The sequence below is a fragment of the Scyliorhinus canicula genome, chromosome 2 (genome assembly GCF_902713615.1).
Source record: "Scyliorhinus canicula chromosome 2, sScyCan1.1, whole genome shotgun sequence".
NCBI classification, from domain to species: Eukaryota; Metazoa; Chordata; class Chondrichthyes; order Carcharhiniformes; family Scyliorhinidae; genus Scyliorhinus; species Scyliorhinus canicula.
This window is the reverse complement of record NC_052147.1, coordinates 52,053,856-52,075,199: the sequence shown is the minus strand read 5'-3', so window position 1 is coordinate 52,075,199 and position 21,344 is coordinate 52,053,856. Positions and strand designations below refer to the sequence as shown.

The window sequence follows — 21,344 nt, the reverse complement described above, 5'->3', positions numbered from 1 at the left end:
CAACGTACTGCCTGTTTCAATAAGACCGTACACACCACAGAATTCCAGGTTGGGCAACAGGTAATGTTATCTGTTTATAACCCCAGCAGTTTTTTGGCTCCAAAATATTCCGGTCCCTACTCAATTTCGGACAAAATTAGCCCCTCCGTTTACAGGATAAAGTATCCTAATGGAAAGACCGCGTGGTTCCATATAAACCAGTTAAAGGCTTATGGAACACAGGCCAACCATGCCCACCATGTCCTGCTAGACGCAGCAGAACACTTCACCCCGCCCACCAGAGACACTTTTCCACCATCCCCCTCACAGACCAGTTCATCCACGGACTCGCCCACGACCCCGCCCACAGACCACTACAGACCACGCCCCGACACGCCCACAAGCTGCCACAGCAGAGACAGTAGGACAGACACTGACTCTGAAGACAGCGACACCACACAGCCATACAGCCCACACTGCACCAACTACGACCCCGACTCCAGTGACCCCATGGAAGTCACGTACCTTAAAAACCCAGACCCACCACCCGACCCCGACTACCCCGACAACACACTCAACACTACACAATGGCACAGGGACAATTCCTACAGACTTGTCCGCAATGACAAGAGTGACCCCCGGTCACACAACTCCAAAATAGCATGCCTGATCCACACAAGGGTGTGGGATCCGGGAGAACAGGACGACACGGTGTCTGACTCCCGACACGGCAACCCCTTTGTGACCCTGTTCACAGAGGCAGAATCAAAGTGAGGTGTCCAGATGATGTAAGATAGGAATCGTTTGAGGGAAACGATGTCCTTTCTGATGGAACCTGCACGTATGTTTGTCTTCGTTTTATGTTTGTTTGTCTCAGGAATGTAAATGTTTCAGTTGGAGGATGGACATCTTCTTTTCAGCTGAAAAGATTGTGACCACCTCACATACACGTTAGCTTGTCCGCAGATACCTTTGAGAACTTCGGTTTGATTGGAGATCTTTTCCAAAGTTGTAACACTTGTGACAGCCTGGTGAGCAGCTCACCGTATCGTCTAAAATATCTGAAGACCAGCTCATGTCCTCAGTTGGAGCATCTTGGCTCCCTTGGTTTTTTTTAGGTGCCCCTCTATTCGGCGAAATAGAGGCTGCAAGTCATGGTAAACACACTCGTACCCGTTTCCTCCAGGTTACTCAGGCAGTGGACAAACGGCACTGAGGACCCGCCCTGTCTGAGAACCAACCCTTGGTCAGCCAAGCTCGGGTATGGCACAGCACGCCCTACCCGGGGATCCCATCCAACTCGTACCCGTAGCGGCCCATACGCAACTCATTCGGATGTTTGTTTCCAAGTTTGTTTTCATTTTACGTTAGGTAGCCCTTCGGCCGCCATCCCACATGCTATTTACATCCGGAAACATTCGGATGGTAAATCAGCAAAGCCTGCGAGACGGCTCGCAGAAGGAAGGATTGTTAGGTGTATGCTGGTCTTTAAATTCGCTTTTTGAAAAAAAAAAATGAGGGGAGTCACAGGGTGTGACTTAGCCAGTCATTTTAAAGGGTCAATTGGGATTTGAAAGACAGATGCACTAACAAGTAAAGGTCTTAAACTGTGTATTGACAGATACTGTGCTTGATCCCAAAGGTTTCAAAGGACGAGACAGAGGTCGAAGCCAGGATTGTCAATACCGGAGGAAGAAGGAAGAGAAAGAAGAAGAACAGCAAAATGATGGAAGCCCACTTATTACTGTTTAATGTCATATGTATATGTGTGGAAACAAGACACGTTTCCCCCACAACCCCCACCGTAAATGTTAGTACAACAAACCCCCAGTGCTCAGCTCTGATCAGCGAGGTTCAGACCTGGTGTACTAAATTCATGACGTGGTACTCCATGTCCTACATAATCGAATCACTGTTGGTGATCGCGATCCTCATCATCCTAGTGCAGACCCTCAGGTTGAGGAAATGGAAGAGGAGAGCCTCTCGTTCCAGCACCTCACCCATCTATAGAGTGCAATCCCCCATCTTCGGATTCCACCAAACCCCTCAACCCCTCACTGATTACAACACTCTGTAAATAAAATTCAGCCATGTATTATATTGTTCCATACTCGACTGCCGAGTTGGGAAGTGTGATGTTGTGGTGTGAATGGTTAAGATTTTAGAGTGATTAAATGTTTAAGTTAAGGTTAAGGTTAATAGTGATAGGTAGAGGTTCCCAATTGTAGTAATGCATGTCCCTTTGACATAGGGCCAAGTAGAAATGTTAGTTAAAAATTTTTTTTCTCTTCTTCCCATAGTTTAGAACAGAGTAGAACAGGAACTGGCAAGAGGTCAGAACACAAGGAGGCAAAGTACATAGGTGATCCTTCACAATAGTATGATTGTGAGGATCACAAGGAGGGAATGTAGCCATGCTGGCCACGCAAAATGGACACTGAGCCAAACTAAAATGGAAGGCTGTTGGGAAACAGACAGTTCAGCCAGAACAGCAGTCTGCAAAGAGCAGTTTGCATTCTGCAGCAGCAGAAACCAGTTTGGGCTCAGGTGAAAAGACCTTAGCTAGGTGCAAATGGCAAAACGCTTTGCATGCTAATGAGGCCATCAGACTTGAACACCCACACAATAGATACATTTGGTTCTGAATGGACACATTCCAATCAAGACCCAGACATCGAGGCACCAGAAACCTCCAAACAAAAGGACATAAGAAACGCCCCCTCCATCACGGAGACCCCCTCGCATTGGGGAATTAATCCAGTATCGATAAGAAATTGATCCAATAGGTAGAGCCCGCCCGAGAAGAGGGAAGGACAACGGAACCCCTATAAAAGATAGGGACCTCGTGTTGTCCGGTCTGTTAAACCCGTGCTCCGGCTCCGACTGACACCTGGTATCCTGACTCCAGCCGTTGAGCACCAGCCGCCGAAACCGTAAGTTCAACGCTCGCTACGCGATCCAAGCCCACTAGACTCCCAAGTACCAGAACGCTTGCTGAAGGCTGCAGACAAAACCAGGACGAAGGCCTCGTTCTCTGACCTTGCCTGTTCCTGTTAGATAAGTATTCTGTTTGCTTATGTTTAGTTGTAGCTTAGTCTCTTAGTGTGTGCATGAGTATTTATTATTAACTGTATAATAAATATTGATCGTTTGAACTTGACTAATCGGTGTATCGTCTTTATTACTTTGAATTTGACCTTGGAATACTTGTGACGTTGCCTATACGGCAACTGGCGACTCCAGAGCTAAATAATTACATAGAACAGAGCCTAGCAGTGTTAAGCACACGTCGAACTCGGAGGCGTGTTAATACACTCCAATAAACGCGTTTTACGCCCATAGTAAAACGTGCAACACCGCGGCGCCGGCTTCAGGCCGGGATCGGCAGCTGGAGCAGCGTGGGCCGCTTCAGCGCCGTGCTAGCCTTCTTGTGGGCTGCAGAATTGGGTCCCGGAACGGGCGCCGACGCCGGAGTAAAACACTCCCGTTTGTACGCCGGCGTCGGCACTTAGCCGCCCAATGGGAGAATCCCACCCATTATGTCTGAGATTCTGGATGTGGGGGTGACCCAGAATGTGGAGGTAGCATATTCGGTGTGTTGGAAAATCCGGGAGTTTAGGTGGGGAGAGAGGCCGATGTGTTGGCCTTTTTCCCCGGAGACAATTTTGTTGTGTTGGTGGGACTCGGAGCCACCAAAGGCAGGAATATGGGCGAGTGACCTGGCAGAATTCCTGTGGTTGGAGATGGTCAATTTCGCTTTGCGGGAGCTGAAGGAGGGGTTCACCTGGAGGTGGAAACCGTTCATTGATTTCTTCAAGGTTGCTCAGGTTGATGTTTTGGTCTGATATTTTTGTGTATATATGTAAAAAAGCCTTGAATAAAAATATATATCTTAAAAATTGTATGCACAGCAGGGAGTGTCTGAATCCTTATTCCCAGTTAGTCACCTTTACTTAATTTAAGAACAGAGGCACAATAACATATTTGGCTTCAACTGGAGCTGTCCAGTTCACTTCTTTTCTTTATGCAGAGTGACAAATTTTACACCTTCGCTGCTGGAAAACCTTTAATATGGTGCTGTTTCTTTGTTGAGCTACTTTCTTCCCAAATGTGTAAATTAGCAATAGCAGCTAAGTGTACCTGACGATTTGACTTTTGGTAAACAAATCCACCAATGCTAGGTAACATTTGGGAAACCTACTACACTTTGCATTTTTTAAAATAATTTGATAAATTGCCCCTTCTGAAAGTACACAGAGGTTGCATTTCCACAGGGGTTCTGCAGACTTTGCAGAAAAATTGGACAGCGGGAACAACTGTTTGCAATTTCTCTGGGGATTCTGAAGTTACAGCAGACACCCAAAAAGAATAGCTGTGCTCAGTGTGGGCATTGAGTAACCTATTTTTGGTAAAATAAAATGATTAACCATTATAAAAACAGAAGTCCAGTTGTTATTTGAAAGCAAGGTATGTGGAATTTTAATCTCCTACTGGGGTTAACGTAACAAATACAATACCTTTAAGAGTCTTTATGTGAATCTGGTGATCACTCTTGGTGCTGTATACATCCCTTTGGGCCTGCCTTTTCAACATCAGGCTCGGATCATTCTGAACTAGCCAGTCAACTACTTTATTCTCCGCTGACAGTACATCCCCTTGTACAGGTACTTTTTCCACATGCTGAACCTTCCGCTGCCTCAAGGGAAATTTGGTCACATGATCCTTTATTTTAATTTTGCCAGGGGTGCAGTCATCAAATTCAATAGTAAAAGACGCATGACTCTGAACTCGAGAAGATTGTATTGTATCCGTATCCTTTGTTGGAATTTCATGAACCTCGCAGTCTGGAGACTTGGATGGCTGTTGAAATTCTTTTGTTGGAATTTCAAAGTAGCTGGGCTCTCTTCGAAATGAATAAAGAGATTTTTCTCCAAAGTCTTTATAATCCGGAACGTTTCCATTGATTTCCTGGTCATTTCTTGGTATATCTTTGGAATTATCTATGGAGTTGAATAAATACATTAAAATTAATCATGAATAAAGGCTTTTAATCAATGCTTCCCATCTCTCACCCTACGTCACCCCTGCGGTGTACCTATTTTCTGGATTTTACTCCTCCAGTCTCTTTGATAAAGCTTACTAACATGACTTCTGTTGGTGCATCAGTTCTGAAGTAAAGCCAACCCAAATTTCAAGAGAAAGCTACCGACATTAATGATGCCAAAATACTTTGCAGAGGGGCAAGAGGAAATAATGAATGGTGAAACAAAGTAGGTATTAGATGAGGCACTGGAACTTAGTCAAAGTGCAGGAGGAGGGCGATAATTGAGAGGTTAAGGGAGCTAAAGGTGACAAAAGGTGGCGGGCGAATGGGAGGTCAATAAAAATAATAAAAATAGTTGAGTCCTGAGGTTACAAAATACATGGCTCTGGGTTTCAGCAGCACATGGGCAAAGGTAGGGTAATGCTATGCAGATAACAATTCACATAGATATTGTGATTAGACCTACAAAATACACATTCAAAGATCTCACTGACAACTTCTGCTGACTTTAAGAGCAATATAGAGGGTTGCCTTTTTGAAGCACGCTCCAATGTGGGCCTAAGCAGGGTTGTAATATCAACTAGTATAGTGACTTGTTGAGGTTACATTTAACACGTGCTTCACTTACTGGTAACGGAACACATTTAAAAAGGCAGACTACTGATATTTATATTGGCTATGCTTATTGTACACGACAAACACAATATCTTCAGCATTCATCTGGTACTTAATGGGATAGGTTTGTAATGGGAGAGCATTTTTACCTGGCCAATCACATTGAATTATTCAAAGTCTGAAGTTTAAAGCACTTCAACCTTCACTTTTAATTTAACTTCTCAGAGGGCAAAGGTAAATGCTGATTGGATTGAGATAGAAGTTAAAATATCGATATAAACAAACTTACAAAAAAAGTTTTTAAAATGTGGAATTATCAGAGATAAATTTGACACGCCATAAAAATAAAAATAGTTTTTCAGTGCCTTTGAGGGTGCTCAATAATTATGAACTTAATACACACTATAAACCCGGTTACATCTCATTCAACGTTTTACAAATTTTAAATTAGGACAATGCAAGTGTGGAAGTTCTCACCAATTCAGATTTCCCATTGACTGCAGTTGAGGGATGCATCAACATCGCACCCTTAGGAGAAGCGTATCATTGACAATAACTTGTGTTTTTCCATGTTATTCTGTGCAAATATGGGCTCCCCAGAGTTGCTGTCAGTTTCAGTGGATTAATCAAATCAAACAGTGGCAGTTTTTTAATGAACAGTGTTCATTACCACTGCAGAATCTGAGCCACCATTCTTTTTGTTTTGCCACTAAAGCTATATATAACACAGCACAAAAACAGGCCATTTGGCTGGTCAATTCCAATGTTTAGGCTCTAAATGAGTGTCCTCCCACTTCTCTTCATCTAGTCCTATTAGTATATCCTTCTATCCCTTTCTCTCTCATGCATTTGTCTAACTTCACCTTAAATGTATTAATACTACTCACATCAATGATCTGTTATAGTAGCAAGTTTCACATTCTAACCATGCTTTGGTAAAAGGAATTTCTCCTGAACTGTCCACTGGATATATTAAAGACTGCCTCCTATTAACAGCACCTAGTTTTGGTCTTGCCCCACAAATATAAACATTCTAGTGAAAACAGTCCTAGCCTGTACAGCGTTTCTTTGATAAGTGTATCCTCAGTTCTGGCAAAGACCTATCCGAATCTTCTTTGCGCCTTTTCCAGTGCCTCTATATCTAAAATGGAGATCAGAACCATGCACAGTGGTGTGATTTCATAAGAGTCCTGAAGTCACTGCGGTACAGGAGGTGGCTGTTCAGTGCATCAAGTCCATGCTGGCTCTTTGTGGAGCAATTCAATCAGTCCCATTCCCCTGCTCCATCCCTATATGTTTATTCCCCTCGCGCATCCAGTTTCCTTTTGAAACCATGCATCATCTCCCCTTCCAACAGCCTCAAAGGCAACAAGTTCAAGGTTATCACCACTTACTATGCAAGGAAGTTCTTCCTTCCTAACTTCCTTCCCAAAACATTAAGTGTATGTTCCCTAATCCCTGCATCATCAGTTAATGGGAACAGTTTTTCTTGGTCTACCTTATCTAAACGTATCATCATTTGGTAAACATCGATCAAATTTTCTAATCTTCTTTCCTTCAAGAAGAACAAATCCAGTTCCTCCAACCTAAAGGACCCACATATCTTCCCCAAATTGTGAGGACCAGAACTAATAGTGTGGTCTAACCATGTTTATACAGATTCAGCATAATTTCCTTGCTTTTGTACCGAATATCTCTATTTATGAAGTGCAGAATCCCATATGCTTTGTTAACCACTCTCTCAATATGTCCTGTTACCTTCAAAGAACTCTGCACATGATACTCCAAGTCCTCTGTCCCTGTACTCTTTTTAGAACTGTGCAATTCAGTCTATATTGTCCCTCCATATTCCATCTGCCCAAAATGCATTGCTTCACACTTCTCTGTATTGCATACCGTCGGTTCTGATAGCCGAGCCATGTTCTGTTGCAGTCAATTGGTATCATTCTGCTACCCACACGTCCAAGTTTGGAATCATTTGCAAATTTTGAAATTCAATATCCAAGCTGTGACCCATGGGTATGGGGGGGGGGGGGGCAAGAGAGACACACCACAGGGGATGCACGGTAGCATGGTGGTTAGCATAAATGCTTCACAGCTCCAGGGTCCCAGGTTCGATTCCCGGCTGGGTCACTGTCTGTGCGGAATCTGCACGTCCTCCCCGTGTGTGCGTGGGTTTCCTCCGGGTGCTCCGGTTTCCTCCCACAGTCCAAAGATGTGCGGGTTAGGTGGATTGGCCATGCTAAATTGCCCGTAGTGTCCTAAAAAGTAAGGGGGGGTACGGTTAAGGGGGGGGGGGGGTACGGTTAAGGGGGGGGGGGTACGGTTAAGGGGGGGGGGGAGTACGGTTAGGGGGGGAAGAGTACGGTTAAGGGGGGGGCGGGCGGAGGGGGGAGTACGGTTAAGGGGGAGGAGGGGGTTGGGTTACGTGTATAGGATGGATACATGGGTTTGAGTAGGGTGATCATTGCTCGGCACAACATCGAGGGCCGAAGGGCCTGTTCTGTGCTGTACTGTTCTATACTCAATCTATCATCCTCCATTCTGAAAAACAACCATTTAACAAGTTTTCCCATCTTTAAGCCAATCATTTTTCTCCACGTTGACACAATTGCACAAGCTTCAATTTTGTTAAACAGTCTTTTAAGTGGAACGTTGTCTAAGGCTTTCCTGAAATTCATATGGACAACATTCACTGGTTTCCCTTCATCCACCAACTCTTCTAATCCAATTGAATTTTTTGATGAAGTAGTCAAGTGTGATCTCTCTTTTATAAATCCGTGCTGGCTTTCCTCAATTAACCCCATCCCAAAGTGCCAGATTTATTTCCCCCCCCCTGATGGTTCTAAAACGTTATGCACAACAGGTGTTACATTGACTGGCCTGCAGTTACGAGGAATCTCCTTGTATTCTTGTTTTTTTTAAATAAGGGTGTCAAATTTTCGACACTCACCAAGGTTCCGTACAGGTTTACACAGTTTCTGTGCTTTTCAATTCTAACCCTCCAAATACGTTTCCAGTACTTTGTTTTCCTTTTTACATGGCCTTACTAAACTCTGCCACAGTTAGTGACTTTGAATTGAACTCTTTACTGTTCCGAAATGTAAAACATTGCACTCATCTATTTTAAAATATAGATAAATCTAAAGATGGATTCAAACATTATGTAAATTTATCTTGTCATTGACATTAGTACTGCCATACATTCGGAAGTGTGCATAGGATTTACCTTTTAAAAAGGTATACGCAAATATTTCTGAGATTAGTTATCTCAATATTTGGTGCAAATTTTCCAAAATACTAAATCATGCCTGTGATAGTATTATTGAAAATCTGTAACACTGTCATTTACAAAGTACTTACAAAACATATCTGACATTTAGGAACTTCCGCATTGTTGCAGAATAACCCTATTTCAAATATACGCATAGCAGGTAAATTTTACAAGCATACCTTATTGGTCGTATTTCTATGGATAACATAACTGGGCCATCAAATGTCAAGTTAAAGAATCAAAATTGTGGGTTTTTTTATTAGTGATCGAGAACATTTTGAGACCTACAGAGTGTAATAAGAGCAAAATGCTGCAGATGCTGGAAATCTGAAATAAAAATAGGGAGCACTGGAAATACTTACCAGGTCCGACATATTCTGTGGAGAGAAACAGTTAATGTTTTGAGTAGACTATGACTCTTCTGAAGTCACATTGGACTCAAAACGCTAATCCTTGTTTCTCTCTCACCACAGACATCACCAGAACTGCCGAGTATTTCCAGCACTTTGATTTTATAAGCGCTTTTTTCAAGCTTTAGTGGAATAGAAATAATAGTCTTTTGTATGTGACAGCAATAAAACACGGGAGGAAAATTGCAATATGCAAGGAAAGTTGCAAAATACAAGGTTTTCTTTTAAAAAAAAATGTTTTTGTCTTTTAGCCTCTTTAAAAAAAAACCACAAGTCACTTCCAGCCAGAAAAAGACTTAAAATAACATGAAACCACACCACTCCAAGCGAAAACATTTCTGGCATATATTTTTAAAATATATAAACGGAAATAAACATCAATATTATGCACAGATTAAGTTGTGAAATGAGAAGTTATTTTGGAAGCCTCATTGACTTGTCATTCAAAATATATTTTGTAACTTTTTTTGGAAACATTCTTCCGCTATAGATTAAGGGCGTGATCTGACAGAACGGTTTCCAAGTGTCATCTGTGGCGGGTTTTGCTGGGAATTTGCCGCCGGCTCTGTTGGCGAGTTGCCCACCGCTATCTAACCACACTTCATCATTTTTTTTTGGACCCTGGGGAGATTCCTGCTGGTTTAGCGCACACTTGGAATTATATTCATCACTGTGAGGCTGAAATCACTGGCCAGGCCGGCTGCTCAGAAATCGGGGTGCCATTGTGAAAGGATGCCCTCCAAGTGAGCATGTGGGTCCCCCACACCCATTGATAATGTGTCTCCCCCAACACATATGGGCATTATGCCACCCCCCCAAGTGATGACAACCCACAGTGGGGTCGCTGAGGATCCCCTCCTTTTCAGACCTTTCCCCGCCCTCATTAGGGGCCCATTTTCCAGGAACCCCATCCTTTACCACACCCACCTGCAACCTTCCAGAGGCCCCTTCATACCGGCCTTGCACCGCCCCACTCTTTATACTCCCCCTCCACCCTCCTTTCTTGAGCATGCCCCCCCCCCCCCACATGGCCTGACCCTTGGCCATGCCACCCGGGCAGCCTAAAGGTGCTCCTGCCAACTTTGCAATGAGCATCTTGGAAGTGCCAGAGTAGCAGTACCAGGTGCCCTGTCCCTGACTACCAAGAGGACGCAAATAGCTCGAAACACCCCTCCAGGTGTTGATCCGCCTGGACCACATATCTGTAGACCAGTACTGAATGGCACCAGGCTGGGGACTCTCTGGGGAGGACCTTAGATAGCGGGAGGCTGTTTCTCGCCACGTCTGGATCACGGCAATTGGAGCGGGCCGGTTACAACAGAAGCGGATAGCGCCTGGCATGGATTCAGATTTGGGCTTTTCCTGTGATCTAACCAGCTCACCTCAAACTGCGCCAGGTGTAACGCAGCCGTTAAAGCATGCACTTAGTCACTTTTTTGAACTGGGCAGCTACGGACCCACATTTGGAATTATTTTAATCACAGGCCAGCAGAACACATGGCCAGACCGGCTCCTCAGAGATCGGGTGCCATTTTGAAAGGGTGCCACAATCTCAAAGTGAGTTTGAGGGTCCCCCACATCCTCCACCCATGAGAAATGACCCCCCCCCCCCCCCTGCGCCAAATGAGGACACCCCGCTATGGGGTCCCACCCCTCTTCAGCCTCCCCACAACCCCTTACAGGCTCCCCCTCCTTCCAGGACTCTCATCCTTCACCCACTCCTCCCCAACAATCCAGAGGCCCCTACTTGCCTGCCTTGTACCCCCCCCCCCACACTCCTTTCACAAGCATGACCCCGTCAGGCCCTGACCCTCGATAGTGCCACCCTGGCACCACTCCTGCCGGCTTTGCAGTGCCAGGGGAGAGGTCAGTGGGCCACCCTGCCCTGACCACCCAGGGGCTTCCAATGGCCTGGGAGACTTCCAGGGTGCTGCTCTGCCTGGTCTACATTTGTGTGGACCGATACTGAATGGCATCCGGCTGGGGCCTCCCTGTGGAAGCTGGTAGATCACAGGTGAGCACACTAAAGTCCGTTTAAAACTGACTTAAGCGAGCACGAGTCAATCATCCCCATTATGGGCGGGATCCTGATCTCATCTCGACTGGCTGTCGGGAAACCCGCGGGAGGCTTCCTCTGGCATCGACCAGCCATGCGTCACTCCTGTTCAAGCGGGACGTGGCCAGTAGATCGCGCCCTTTTTGATATAAAAGTTTCTATAAGTTTGATGAGCAATAAACTGTATGCAATGAGCTCCCTTAAGCTGACATAATTTAATGCATGAAACTTGCATGTGGAAGATGAAATGTGAGTGATGACTAGTATTAAATTGCTAAGCAAGAAATGACCAGTAAGGAAAGGTAAACATTTCAGTCAAGTCAGCTGTACAATTTACAAGCTCCATGAAAACAGGAGCAATAACCTAGTAGGTATTCCAGAATTTTGAGTGACATTTCTATGCAGACCAGAAGATGTAATTATTTTTGATGGATGAGAAAAAAATTGTACACTGAAGTCGATTTAGTTAAGATGTCTATCATTGGAAGAATGAATAGGATCCTTCCAGGCAGGCAATCTATACTTCATCATTCTTCAGCCACCTACACCGTAGGCGGACACAAGAACAGCACAGCATTGGAGGTAAGGAGAGTAGCAGGAAGGGCATGTCTAAAAGTCATAAATCATAATAACAGCTGTTAGAAATAATGTGTCGAAGGAATGCTCATGTGTTACAGTTAAATTTATGTAATAATGTTTGGTAAATGCTGTGCAAATCACCTTAGCATTGGAAACCATATGGAATCTAAACTTCCAAATAGTTTGCATTGGTGAGAGCTTGGATCAGAGTACGTGGGTTTAAGTTTCACTCAGGGAAACTGAACACATAGGTATTAACTCAAGCATCACCAGAGTTGCTGTGCTCTGGAAGTGTATTCTTTTTGTGGTGGATGTAAAATATTCAATGGCACTGGTGAAAGTAAAGCACTATGTTGCCTAGGAATCCTGCCAAACAATATCTCCCACTATCAAAGAGACATGATCTGCTCATTCATTTTCCTTTGTTGCACAATTTTGGGGTGCATAAATTGACTGCGGTGTTTGCCAAGGTGACAATGACACCACTGCAAAACCATCCTATTGACTACTAAGTGCATGTACTATGCACAGTACTTGTCCACAATGGTTATGTTAAAGTAGTGATTTCTCCAGACTAAAAAATAATTTGTAAAAATGTAGAAATTGGTTTTAAATTATGTACACAGTACAATTATTCTCCAGCAGATTTGAATGTAGCACACGTTTCAACACTTATTTGTACAGATGCAGGAGAATGATGGTAGATCTGTGTTCAATATATACAAGTTTACCTATTAACTGAAAAGGACATAATGCAGGGGCAATCTTGAGAAGGACAGCTCAAACAGATGACATTACAGAATTTAAGAAAAATGTGCTCCTATAAAGGCTCCAAATTAACCTACTCAAGATATAGCACTCAAAACTTACATGTTCACTGGAGGTGGGTTGGTTGGTTGGCGGGGGGGGGGGGGGGGGGGGGGGGGGGGGGGGGGGGGGGGGGGGGAGAAGAGAGAGAGAGAGAGAGAGAGAGTGGGTGAAAGAGAGTGAAAAGAGCATCTTTTAAAGATGAAATACTAAGATATAAAAGGAATATATTTATTCCTATGGAATGTCTAAGGAATACACAAATCTTAAGTTCTTTTGTTGAAAGATCAGAGTTTACAATGCAACGTGGAACCCGGTTGAAAAATTGCTGAAACTCTACTCCTTGATAATTTCCCAGTTGCAATTTATATCTGACTGTGGTTTTATTCAATACAAGATTATATACTGTTGACAGCTACTCATCTCACTTTTGTACTTATCCGCAACTGCATCAGATAGAAACAGAGATAGCACCAGTGAGTTAGAATATCACAAAGGAGGGAGAGCATGTGTGAGCTGGGTTGGGCGATGAAGATCTTTTACGGGTACTTCTCTGAACTAGAATGAGGGAGTTGCAGAGAGGGGGCAGCTCTGGTCAAACGGTGCCTTTGAATTGCAAGATTAGAGTGGGGAGGAAGGAAGAGTGCCTTTGTGAAATTGGGTGGGAGGTGCTTAAGGCTGACAGGTAGTTCTTGAGAAAGTGACTGACTGTTGGTCTGCTGAATATGCATAAGCTCAGATGTGTTGCTGGATTATAACTTATCTTATTAAAATTAAACAAGCATGTTTAAAAATAATGATAATTGGCTTCTCTACTTTTAACATTTCGACATATGAATGTGTCGGGTGTGCAGAGCTGGAAGAATTCATGGTTCCACAAACCCGACTGACGGAAAAATGTCCTGGAGGTTCAGATTTTTGTTCTAGGGGAACCTGGCTTTATGAGAGTCATGCCCACTGCCCCCAAAAGTGATTGTAGGCTGCCAGGTGGAGGCAAACTGGTGAAAAGCCCCGGCACTTTGTCTCGGCTGTGTAGAAAAGAATGACACTAAAGAAATAAACTCTCCAGCACTCATTCACTTCCAATGTCCCATCCAACTCATGCCATCGCATGCCTCACCAACCAATCCCCAATGGTACTTCATACCCTCCGTGGCCCTGCACCCACCCCTGCATGGCCCTTTATACCCTATGCCAACTTGCTGCTAACTCATGCCAACTATGCTCCCCATCCACCACTCTGCCCTTACACCCTCGATGCCAACCCACCATGGGCAGAAAAACACTGCAGCTATTTTTTCTTTTCAAAATTTAGCGGGCAGGGGATTTAGATCCTTGACAGCTGACCTGTTCCCTTTCATAGTTCCACTGAGTTTATCCTCATAGGCACATTCAGTATACTTTTAACAATCCCCAACAGCTACCTTACTTCTCCCAAAGATGTCCCAGAAACATATCCAAAAAGGTATCCTACCTCGCTAAAGAACTCATTAGACCTTCTCCTACCGGGTCTAATGTGCACAGGTCATGTTTCCCACTCCCTCACTGTGAAATTCAGATCAGACTGCAGGTAGCTGTACTTTAACATGTACAGCTGCCTCCGTGAACTACAGATGTCCAAGGTTCGGCCTGCCTTTCGTTCCTTCCCCTGTGAAAATTATGAAATCTGGGTTCGTGACTTCCCAGATCCAGGCCTCCACCACCACTTTGGAGATGAGCTCCGCCTGCATGCAAATTCAGGCCATGGTCCCTGCAATTAAAGTTAATTGACTGATTCTCCTCCTCCTCCTTCTCAAATTGATAGGCGATCTCAATCACAGCATGTCTGAAATGTATGCTAAACAGATTCTCAATAATCAGATGACATTTTAGGGAACTGAAATTTACAAGGTTTAGGCTGGGACTTTTAAGGGTCATAATCTGTGTTAATTTCAGTAGCCAAATACCATTGCTGGGATCTCCTGTTTTTTTGGATTCATCTCTTTCTTCTTTGTTATCCATGTCATCATCACCCCACCACGAGGGTTGGCCATACAGAGGAGTGGGTCTAAATATGGCACTGTCTAAGGCAGAAAAAGATGAACAAAAGCACATAAGCAAAATGTTTTGGTGATCACAATACAAGAATCCATAAGAGATTACACTAAACCAAAACCAAACTGCAGACCTTTAATTTTTCCAACTTACATCTGTTATAAAATAATTTAAGGGTTTCTCTACACTGAACTGAAGCTTTCCAGTTCCTATGTTCCACCTATACAGCCTCAGCATAAAATTACCAGAAGTTATGAAAACGAGCAAACAATAACTATTTTTAACTCAAAATTAATTAGTGACAGATGAAGACATTGTCGTTTTTACTATTTCCTTGTGCCATAAATAAAGTTTTTTTTTAAAACACAAAGAACAAAAGATATTAAAGTCACATTTGCTTTGAACTGACAGGAGTTAGTATCACACCCGCCCAGTCACCATTTTTGGGCTAATTTAGCTTTAAGGAATGTCAGCATCAGCACACTAAAACAACAAAAGTAATTTGCAACAGTGTGAGCGTCCCAGACCCAGAGCGAGAGCATCCCAGGCCCAGAGCGAGAGCGTCCCAGACCCAGAGCGAGAGCGTCCCAGACCCAGAGCGAGAGCGTCCCAGACCCAGAGCGAGAGCGTCCCAGACCCAGAGCAAGAGCGTCCCAGACCCAGAGCAAGAGCGTCCCAGACCCAGAGCGTCCCAGACCCAGAGCGAGAGCGTCCCAGACCCAGAGCGAGAGCGTCCCAGACCCAGAGCGAGAGCGTCCCAGACCCAGAGCGCCCCAGAGCCAGAGCGCCCCAGACCCAGAGCGAGAGCGTCCCAGACCCAGAGCGAGAGCGTCCCAGACCCAGAGCGAGAGCGTCCCAGACCCAGAGCGAGAGCGTCCCAGACCCAGAGCGAGAGCGTCCCAGACCCAGAGCGAGAGCGTCCCAGACCCAGAGCGAGAGCGTCCCAGACCCAGAGCGAGAGCGTCCCAGACCCAGAGCGAGAGCGTCCCAGACCCAGAGCGAGAGCGTCCCAGACCCAGAGCGAGAGCGTCCCAGACCCAGAGCGAGAGCGTCCCAGACCCAGAGCGAGAGCGTCCCAGACCCAGAGCGAGAGCGTCCCAGACCCAGAGCCAGAGCGTCCCAGACCCAGAGCCAGAGCGTCCCAGACCCAGAGCCAGAGCGTCCCAGACCCAGAGCCAGAGCGTCCCAGACCCAGAGCCAGAGCGTCCCAGACCCAGAGCGTCCCAGACCCAGAGCCAGAGCGTCCCAGACCCAGAGCCAGAGCGTCCCAGACCCAGAGCCAGAGCGTCCCAGACCCAGAGCCAGAGCGTCCCAGACCCAGAGCCAGAGCGTCCCAGAGCCAGAGCGTCCCAGAGCCAGAGCGTCCCAGAGCCAGAGCGTCCCAGAGCCAGAGCGTCCCAGACCCAGAGCGCCCAGACCCAGAGCGTCCCAGACCCAGAGCGTCCCAGACCCAGAGCGTCCCAGACCCAGAGCGTCCCAGACCCAGAGCCAGAGCGTCCCAGACCCAGAGCCAGAGCGTCCCAGACCCAGAGCCAGAGCGTCCCAGACCCAGAGCGAGAGCGTCCCAGACCCAGAGCGAGAGCGTCCCAGACCCAGAGCGTCCCAGACCCAGAGCGAGAGCGTCCCAGACCCAGAGCATCCCAGAGCCAGAGCGCCCCAGACCCAGAGCGTCCCAGACCCAGAGCGAGAGCGTCCCAGACCGAGAGCGTCCCAGACCCAGAGCGAGAGCGTCCCCGACCCAGAGCGAGAGCGTCCCAGACCCAGAGCGAGAGCGTCCCAGACCCAGAGCGAGAGCGTCCCAGACCCAGAGCGAGAGCGTCCCAGACCCAGAGCGAGAGCGTCCCAGACCCAGAGCGAGAGCGTCCCAGACCCAGAGCGAGAACGTCCCAGACCCAGAGCGAGAACGTCCCAGACCCAGAGCGAGAACGTCCCAGACCCAGAGCGAGAGCGTCCCAGACCCAGAGCGAGAGCGTCCCAGACCCAGAGCGAGAGCGTCCCAGACCGAGAGCGTCCCAGACCCAGAGCGAGAGCGTCCCAGGACCCAGAGCGAGAGCGTCCCAGACCCAGAGCGAGAGCGTCCCAGACCCAGAGCGAGAGCGTCCCAGACCCAGAGCGAGAGCGTCCCAGACCCAGAGCGAGAGCGTCCCAGACCCAGAGCGAGAGCGTCCCAGACCCAGAGCGAGAGCGTCCCAGACCCAGAGCGAGAGCGTCCCAGACCCAGAGCGAGAGCGTCCCAGACCCAGAGCGAGAGCGTCCCAGACCGAGAGCGTCCCAGACCCAGAGCGAGAGCGTCCCAGACCCAGAGCGAGAGCGTCCCAGACCCAGAGCGAGAGCGTCCCAGACCCAGAGCGAGAGCGTCCCAGACCCAGAGCGAGAGCGTCCCAGACCCAGAGCGAGAGCGTCCCAGACCCAGAGCGAGAGCGTCCCAGACCCAGAGCGAGAGCGTCCCAGACCCAGAGCGAGAGCGTCCCAGACCCAGAGCGAGAGCGTCCCAGACCCAGAGCGAGAGCGTCCCAGACCCAGAGCGAGAGCGTCCCAGACCCAGAGCGAGAGCGTCCCAGACCCAGAGCGAGAGCGTCCCAGACCCAGAGCGAGAGCGTCCCAGACCCAGAGCGAGAGCGTCCCAGACCCAGAGCGAGAGCGTCCCAGACCCAGAGCGAGAGCGTCCCAGACCCAGAGCGTCCCAGACCCAGAGCGAGAGCGTCCCAGACCCAGAGCGAGAGCGTCCCAGACCCAGAGCGAGAGCGTCCCAGACCCAGAGCGAGAGCGTCCCAGACCCAGAGCGAGAGCGTCCCAGACCCAGAGCGAGAGCGTCCCAGACCCAGAGCGAGAGCGTCCCAGACCCAGAGCGAGAGCGTCCCAGACCCAGAGCGAGAGCGTCCCAGACCCAGAGCGAGAGCGTCCCAGACCCAGAGCGAGAGCGTCCCAGACCCAGAGCGAGAGCGTCCCAGACCCAGAGCGAGAGCGTCCCAGACCCAGAGCGAGAGCGTCCCAGACCCAGAGCGAGAGCGTCCCAGACCCAGAGCGTCCCAGACCCAGAGCGAGAGCGCCCCAGACCCAGAGCGAGAGCGTCCCAGACCCAGAGCGAGAGCGTCCCAGACCCAGAGCGAGAGCGTCCCAGACCCAGAGCGAGAGCGTCCCAGACCCAGAGCGAGAGCGTCCCAGACCCAGAGCGAGAGCGTCCCAGACCCAGAGCGAGAGCGTCCCAGACCCAGAGCGAGAGCGTCCCAGACCCAGAGCGAGAGCGTCCCAGACCCAGAGCGAGAGCGTCCCAGACCCAGAGCGAGAGCGTCCCAGACCCAGAGCGAGAGCGTCCCAGACCCAGAGCGAGAGCGTCCCAGACCCAGAGCGAGAGCGTCCCAGACCCAGAGCGAGAGCGTCCCAGACCCAGAGCGAGAGCGTCCCAGACCCAGAGCGAGAGCGTCCCAGACCGAGAGCGTCCCAGACCCAGAGCGTCCCAGACCCAGAGCGAGAGCGTCCCAGACCCAGAGCGAGAGCGTCCCAGACCCAGAGCGAGAGCGTCCCAGACCCAGAGCGAGAGCGTCCCAGAGCCAGAGCGAGAGCGTCCCAGACCCAGAGCGAGAGCGTCCCAGACCCAGAGCGAGAGCGTCCCAGACCCAGAGCGAGAGCGTCCCAGACCCAGAGCGAGAGCGTCCCAGACCCAGAGCGAGAGCGTCCCAGACCCAGAGCGAGAGCGTCCCAGACCCAGAGCGAGAGCGTCCCAGACCCAGAGCGAGAGCGTCCCAGACCGAGAGCGTCCCAGACCGAGAGCGTCCCAGACCCAGAGAGAGAGCGTCCCAGACCCAGAGCGTCCCAGACCCAGAGCGAGAGCGTCCCAGACCCAGAGCGAGAGCGTCCCAGACCCAGAGCGAGAGCGTCCCAGACCCAGAGCGAGAGCGTCCCAGACCCAGAGCGCGAGCGTCCCAGACCCAGAGCGCGAGCGTCCCAGACCCAGAGCGAGAGCGTCCCAGACCCAGAGCGAGAGCGTCCCAGACCCAGAGCGAGAGCGTCCCAGACCCAGAGCGAGAGCGTCCCAGACCCAGAGCGAGAGCGTCCCAGACCCAGAGCGAGAGCGTCCCAGACCCAGAGCGAGAGCGTCCCAGACCAGAGCGAGAGCGTCCCAGACCCAGAGCGAGAGCGTCCCAGACCCCAGAGCGAGAGCGTCCCAGACCCAGAGCGAGAGCGTCCCAGACCCAGAGCGAGAGCGTCCCAGACCAGAGCGAGAGCGTCCCAGACCAGAGCGAGAGCGTCCCAGACCCAGAGCGAGAGCGTCCCAGACCCAGAGCGAGAGCGTCCCAGACCCAGAGCGAGAGCGTCCCAGACCCAGAGCGAGAGCGTCCCAGACCCAGAGCGAGAGCGTCCCAGACCCAGAGCGAGAGCGTCCCAGACCCAGAGCGAGAGCGTCCCAGACCCAGAGCGAGAGCGTCCCAGACCCAGAGCGAGAGCGTCCCAGACCCAGAGCGAGAGCGTCCCAGACCCAGAGCGAGAGCGTCCCAGACCCAGAGCGAGAGCGTCCAGACCCAGAGCGAGAGCGTCCCAGACCCAGAGCGAGAGCGTCCCAGACCCAGAGCGAGAGCGTCCCCAGACCCAGAGCGAGAGCGTCCCAGACCCAGAGCGAGAGCGTCCCAGACCCAGAGCGAGAGCGTCCCAGACCCAGAGCGAGAGCGTCCCAGACCCAGAGCGAGAGCGTCCCAGACCCAGAGCGAGAGCGTCCCAGACCCAGAGCGAGAGCGTCCCAGACCCAGAGCGAGAGCGTCCCAGACCCAGAACGAGTGTGTCCCAGACCCAGAGCGTCCCAGACCCAGAGCGAGAGCGTCCCAGACCCAGAGCGAGAGCGTCCCAGACCCAGAGCGAGAGCGTCCCAGACCCAGAGCGAGAGCGTCCCAGACCCAGAGCGAGAGCGTCCCAGACCCAGAGCGAGAGCGTCCCAGACCCAGAGCGTCCCAGACCCAGAGCGAGAGCGCCCCAGACCCAGAGCGAGAGCGCCCCAGACCCAGAGCGAGAGCGTCCCAGACCCAGAGCGAGAGCGCCCCAGACCCAGAGCGAGAGCGCCCCAGACCCAGAGCGAGAGCGTCCCAGACCCAGAGCGAAAGCGTCCCAGACCCAGAGCGAGAGCGTCCCAGACCCAGAGCTGAGAGCGTCCCAGACCCAGAGCGGAGAGCGTCCCAGACCCAGAGCGAGAGCGTCCCAGACCCAGAGCGAGAGCGTCCCAGACCCAGAGCGAGAGCGCCCCAGACCCAGAGCGAGAGCGTCCCAGACCGAGAGCGCCCCAGACCCAGAGCGAGAGCGTCCCAGACCCAGAGCGAGAGCGTCCCAGACCCAGAGCGAGAGCGTCCCAGACCCAGAGCGAGAGCGTCCCAGACCCAGAGCGTCCCAGAGCCAGAGCGAGAGCATCCCAGACCCAGAGCGAGAGCGTCCCAGACCCAGAGCGTCCCAGAGGCAGAGCGAGAGCGTCCCAGACCCAGAGCGTCCCAGACCCAGAGCGAGAGCGTCCCAGACCCAGAGCGAGAGCGTCCCAGACCCAGAGCGAGAGCGTCCCAGACCCAGAGCGAGAGCGTCCCAGACCCAGAGCGAGAGCGTCCCAGACCCAGAGCGAGAGCGTCCCAGACCCAGAGCGAGAGCGTCCCAGACCCAGAGCGAGAGCGTCCCAGACCCAGAGCGAGAGCGTCCCAGACCCAGAGCGAGAGCGTCCCAGACCCAGAGCGAGAGCGTCCCAGACCCAGAGCGAGAGCGTCCCAGACCCAAAGCGAGAGCGTCCCAGACCCAGAGCGAGAGCGTCCCAGACCCAAAGCGAGAGCGTCCCAGACCCAGAGCGTCCCAGACCCAGAGCGAGAGCGTCCCAGACCCAGAGCGTCCCAGACCCAGGACTTGATGACACTCACCATGTCCACCATCATTATTTTACCCACAAATTTCCTTCATCAACCCTCTGTACATAATTCTAGTTGCAGTTTAGTCATTGAATCGGTCAATTCAAAAGATGCAATTCAAAACCTTGTTAAGTGCAGGATTCAGTGTTTCTGACTTTTCTCATTAATGCTAAGGACAAGACAAGAAAGATTTAATATCCTAAACTGGTTCAAGAAATATTTGCCAGGCAGTTTATGTCTTTCAAAACCTAGTAAAATTAGTAGACTCGAGATCAAAGTACAAGGTTCGTCTTTTACTAGTCCTCTATTTTTTATGAATATATAAGCCAATTACAAAAAGGTTGGGCAAATGACATTGATGAAGTAAATGTTGTAGAAAGTGGGATACAAGATTTATTCAAGTGTTCGGGTCGTATATTTGATGACATAAACATCTTAGCCCGACTCTTTTGGAGATTCCCAATAATTTGTTCCTGAACGACTATAGCAAGAGGAAGTGTTTTCTGACCAACTGAGTTTTGTTTTCTATCTAATCTACAATTCAGAAACATGCTGTTAATGTGATAACAGATCTTTATGTTTTTCCTCTTCCTCAAAAGTCTTAATGATGTGGAGATGCCAGCATTGGTCTGGGGTGGGCACAGTAAGAGGTCTTACAACACCAGGTTAAAGTCCA

The 21,344-nt window shown here is 49.7% G+C and overlaps 1 protein-coding gene across 6 annotated transcripts in view; it reads right to left on the bottom strand.

Moving 5' to 3' along the window:
• Positions 1 to 21,344, bottom strand: part of LOC119953650 (centrosomal protein of 170 kDa protein B-like) — a 94,891-nt gene that overhangs the window by 49,211 nt on the left and 24,336 nt on the right. For all 6 annotated transcript variants that reach the window (XM_038778146.1, XM_038778155.1, XM_038778127.1 and 3 more), the window contains exons 7-8: positions 14,711 to 14,827; positions 4,497 to 4,979 (exon numbers count right to left, since the gene is read on the bottom strand). In XM_038778146.1, coding sequence (XP_038634074.1) covers positions 4,497 to 4,979; positions 14,711 to 14,827 — 600 coding nt within the window. The remainder of the gene's footprint in view (positions 1 to 4,496; positions 4,980 to 14,710; positions 14,828 to 21,344) is intronic.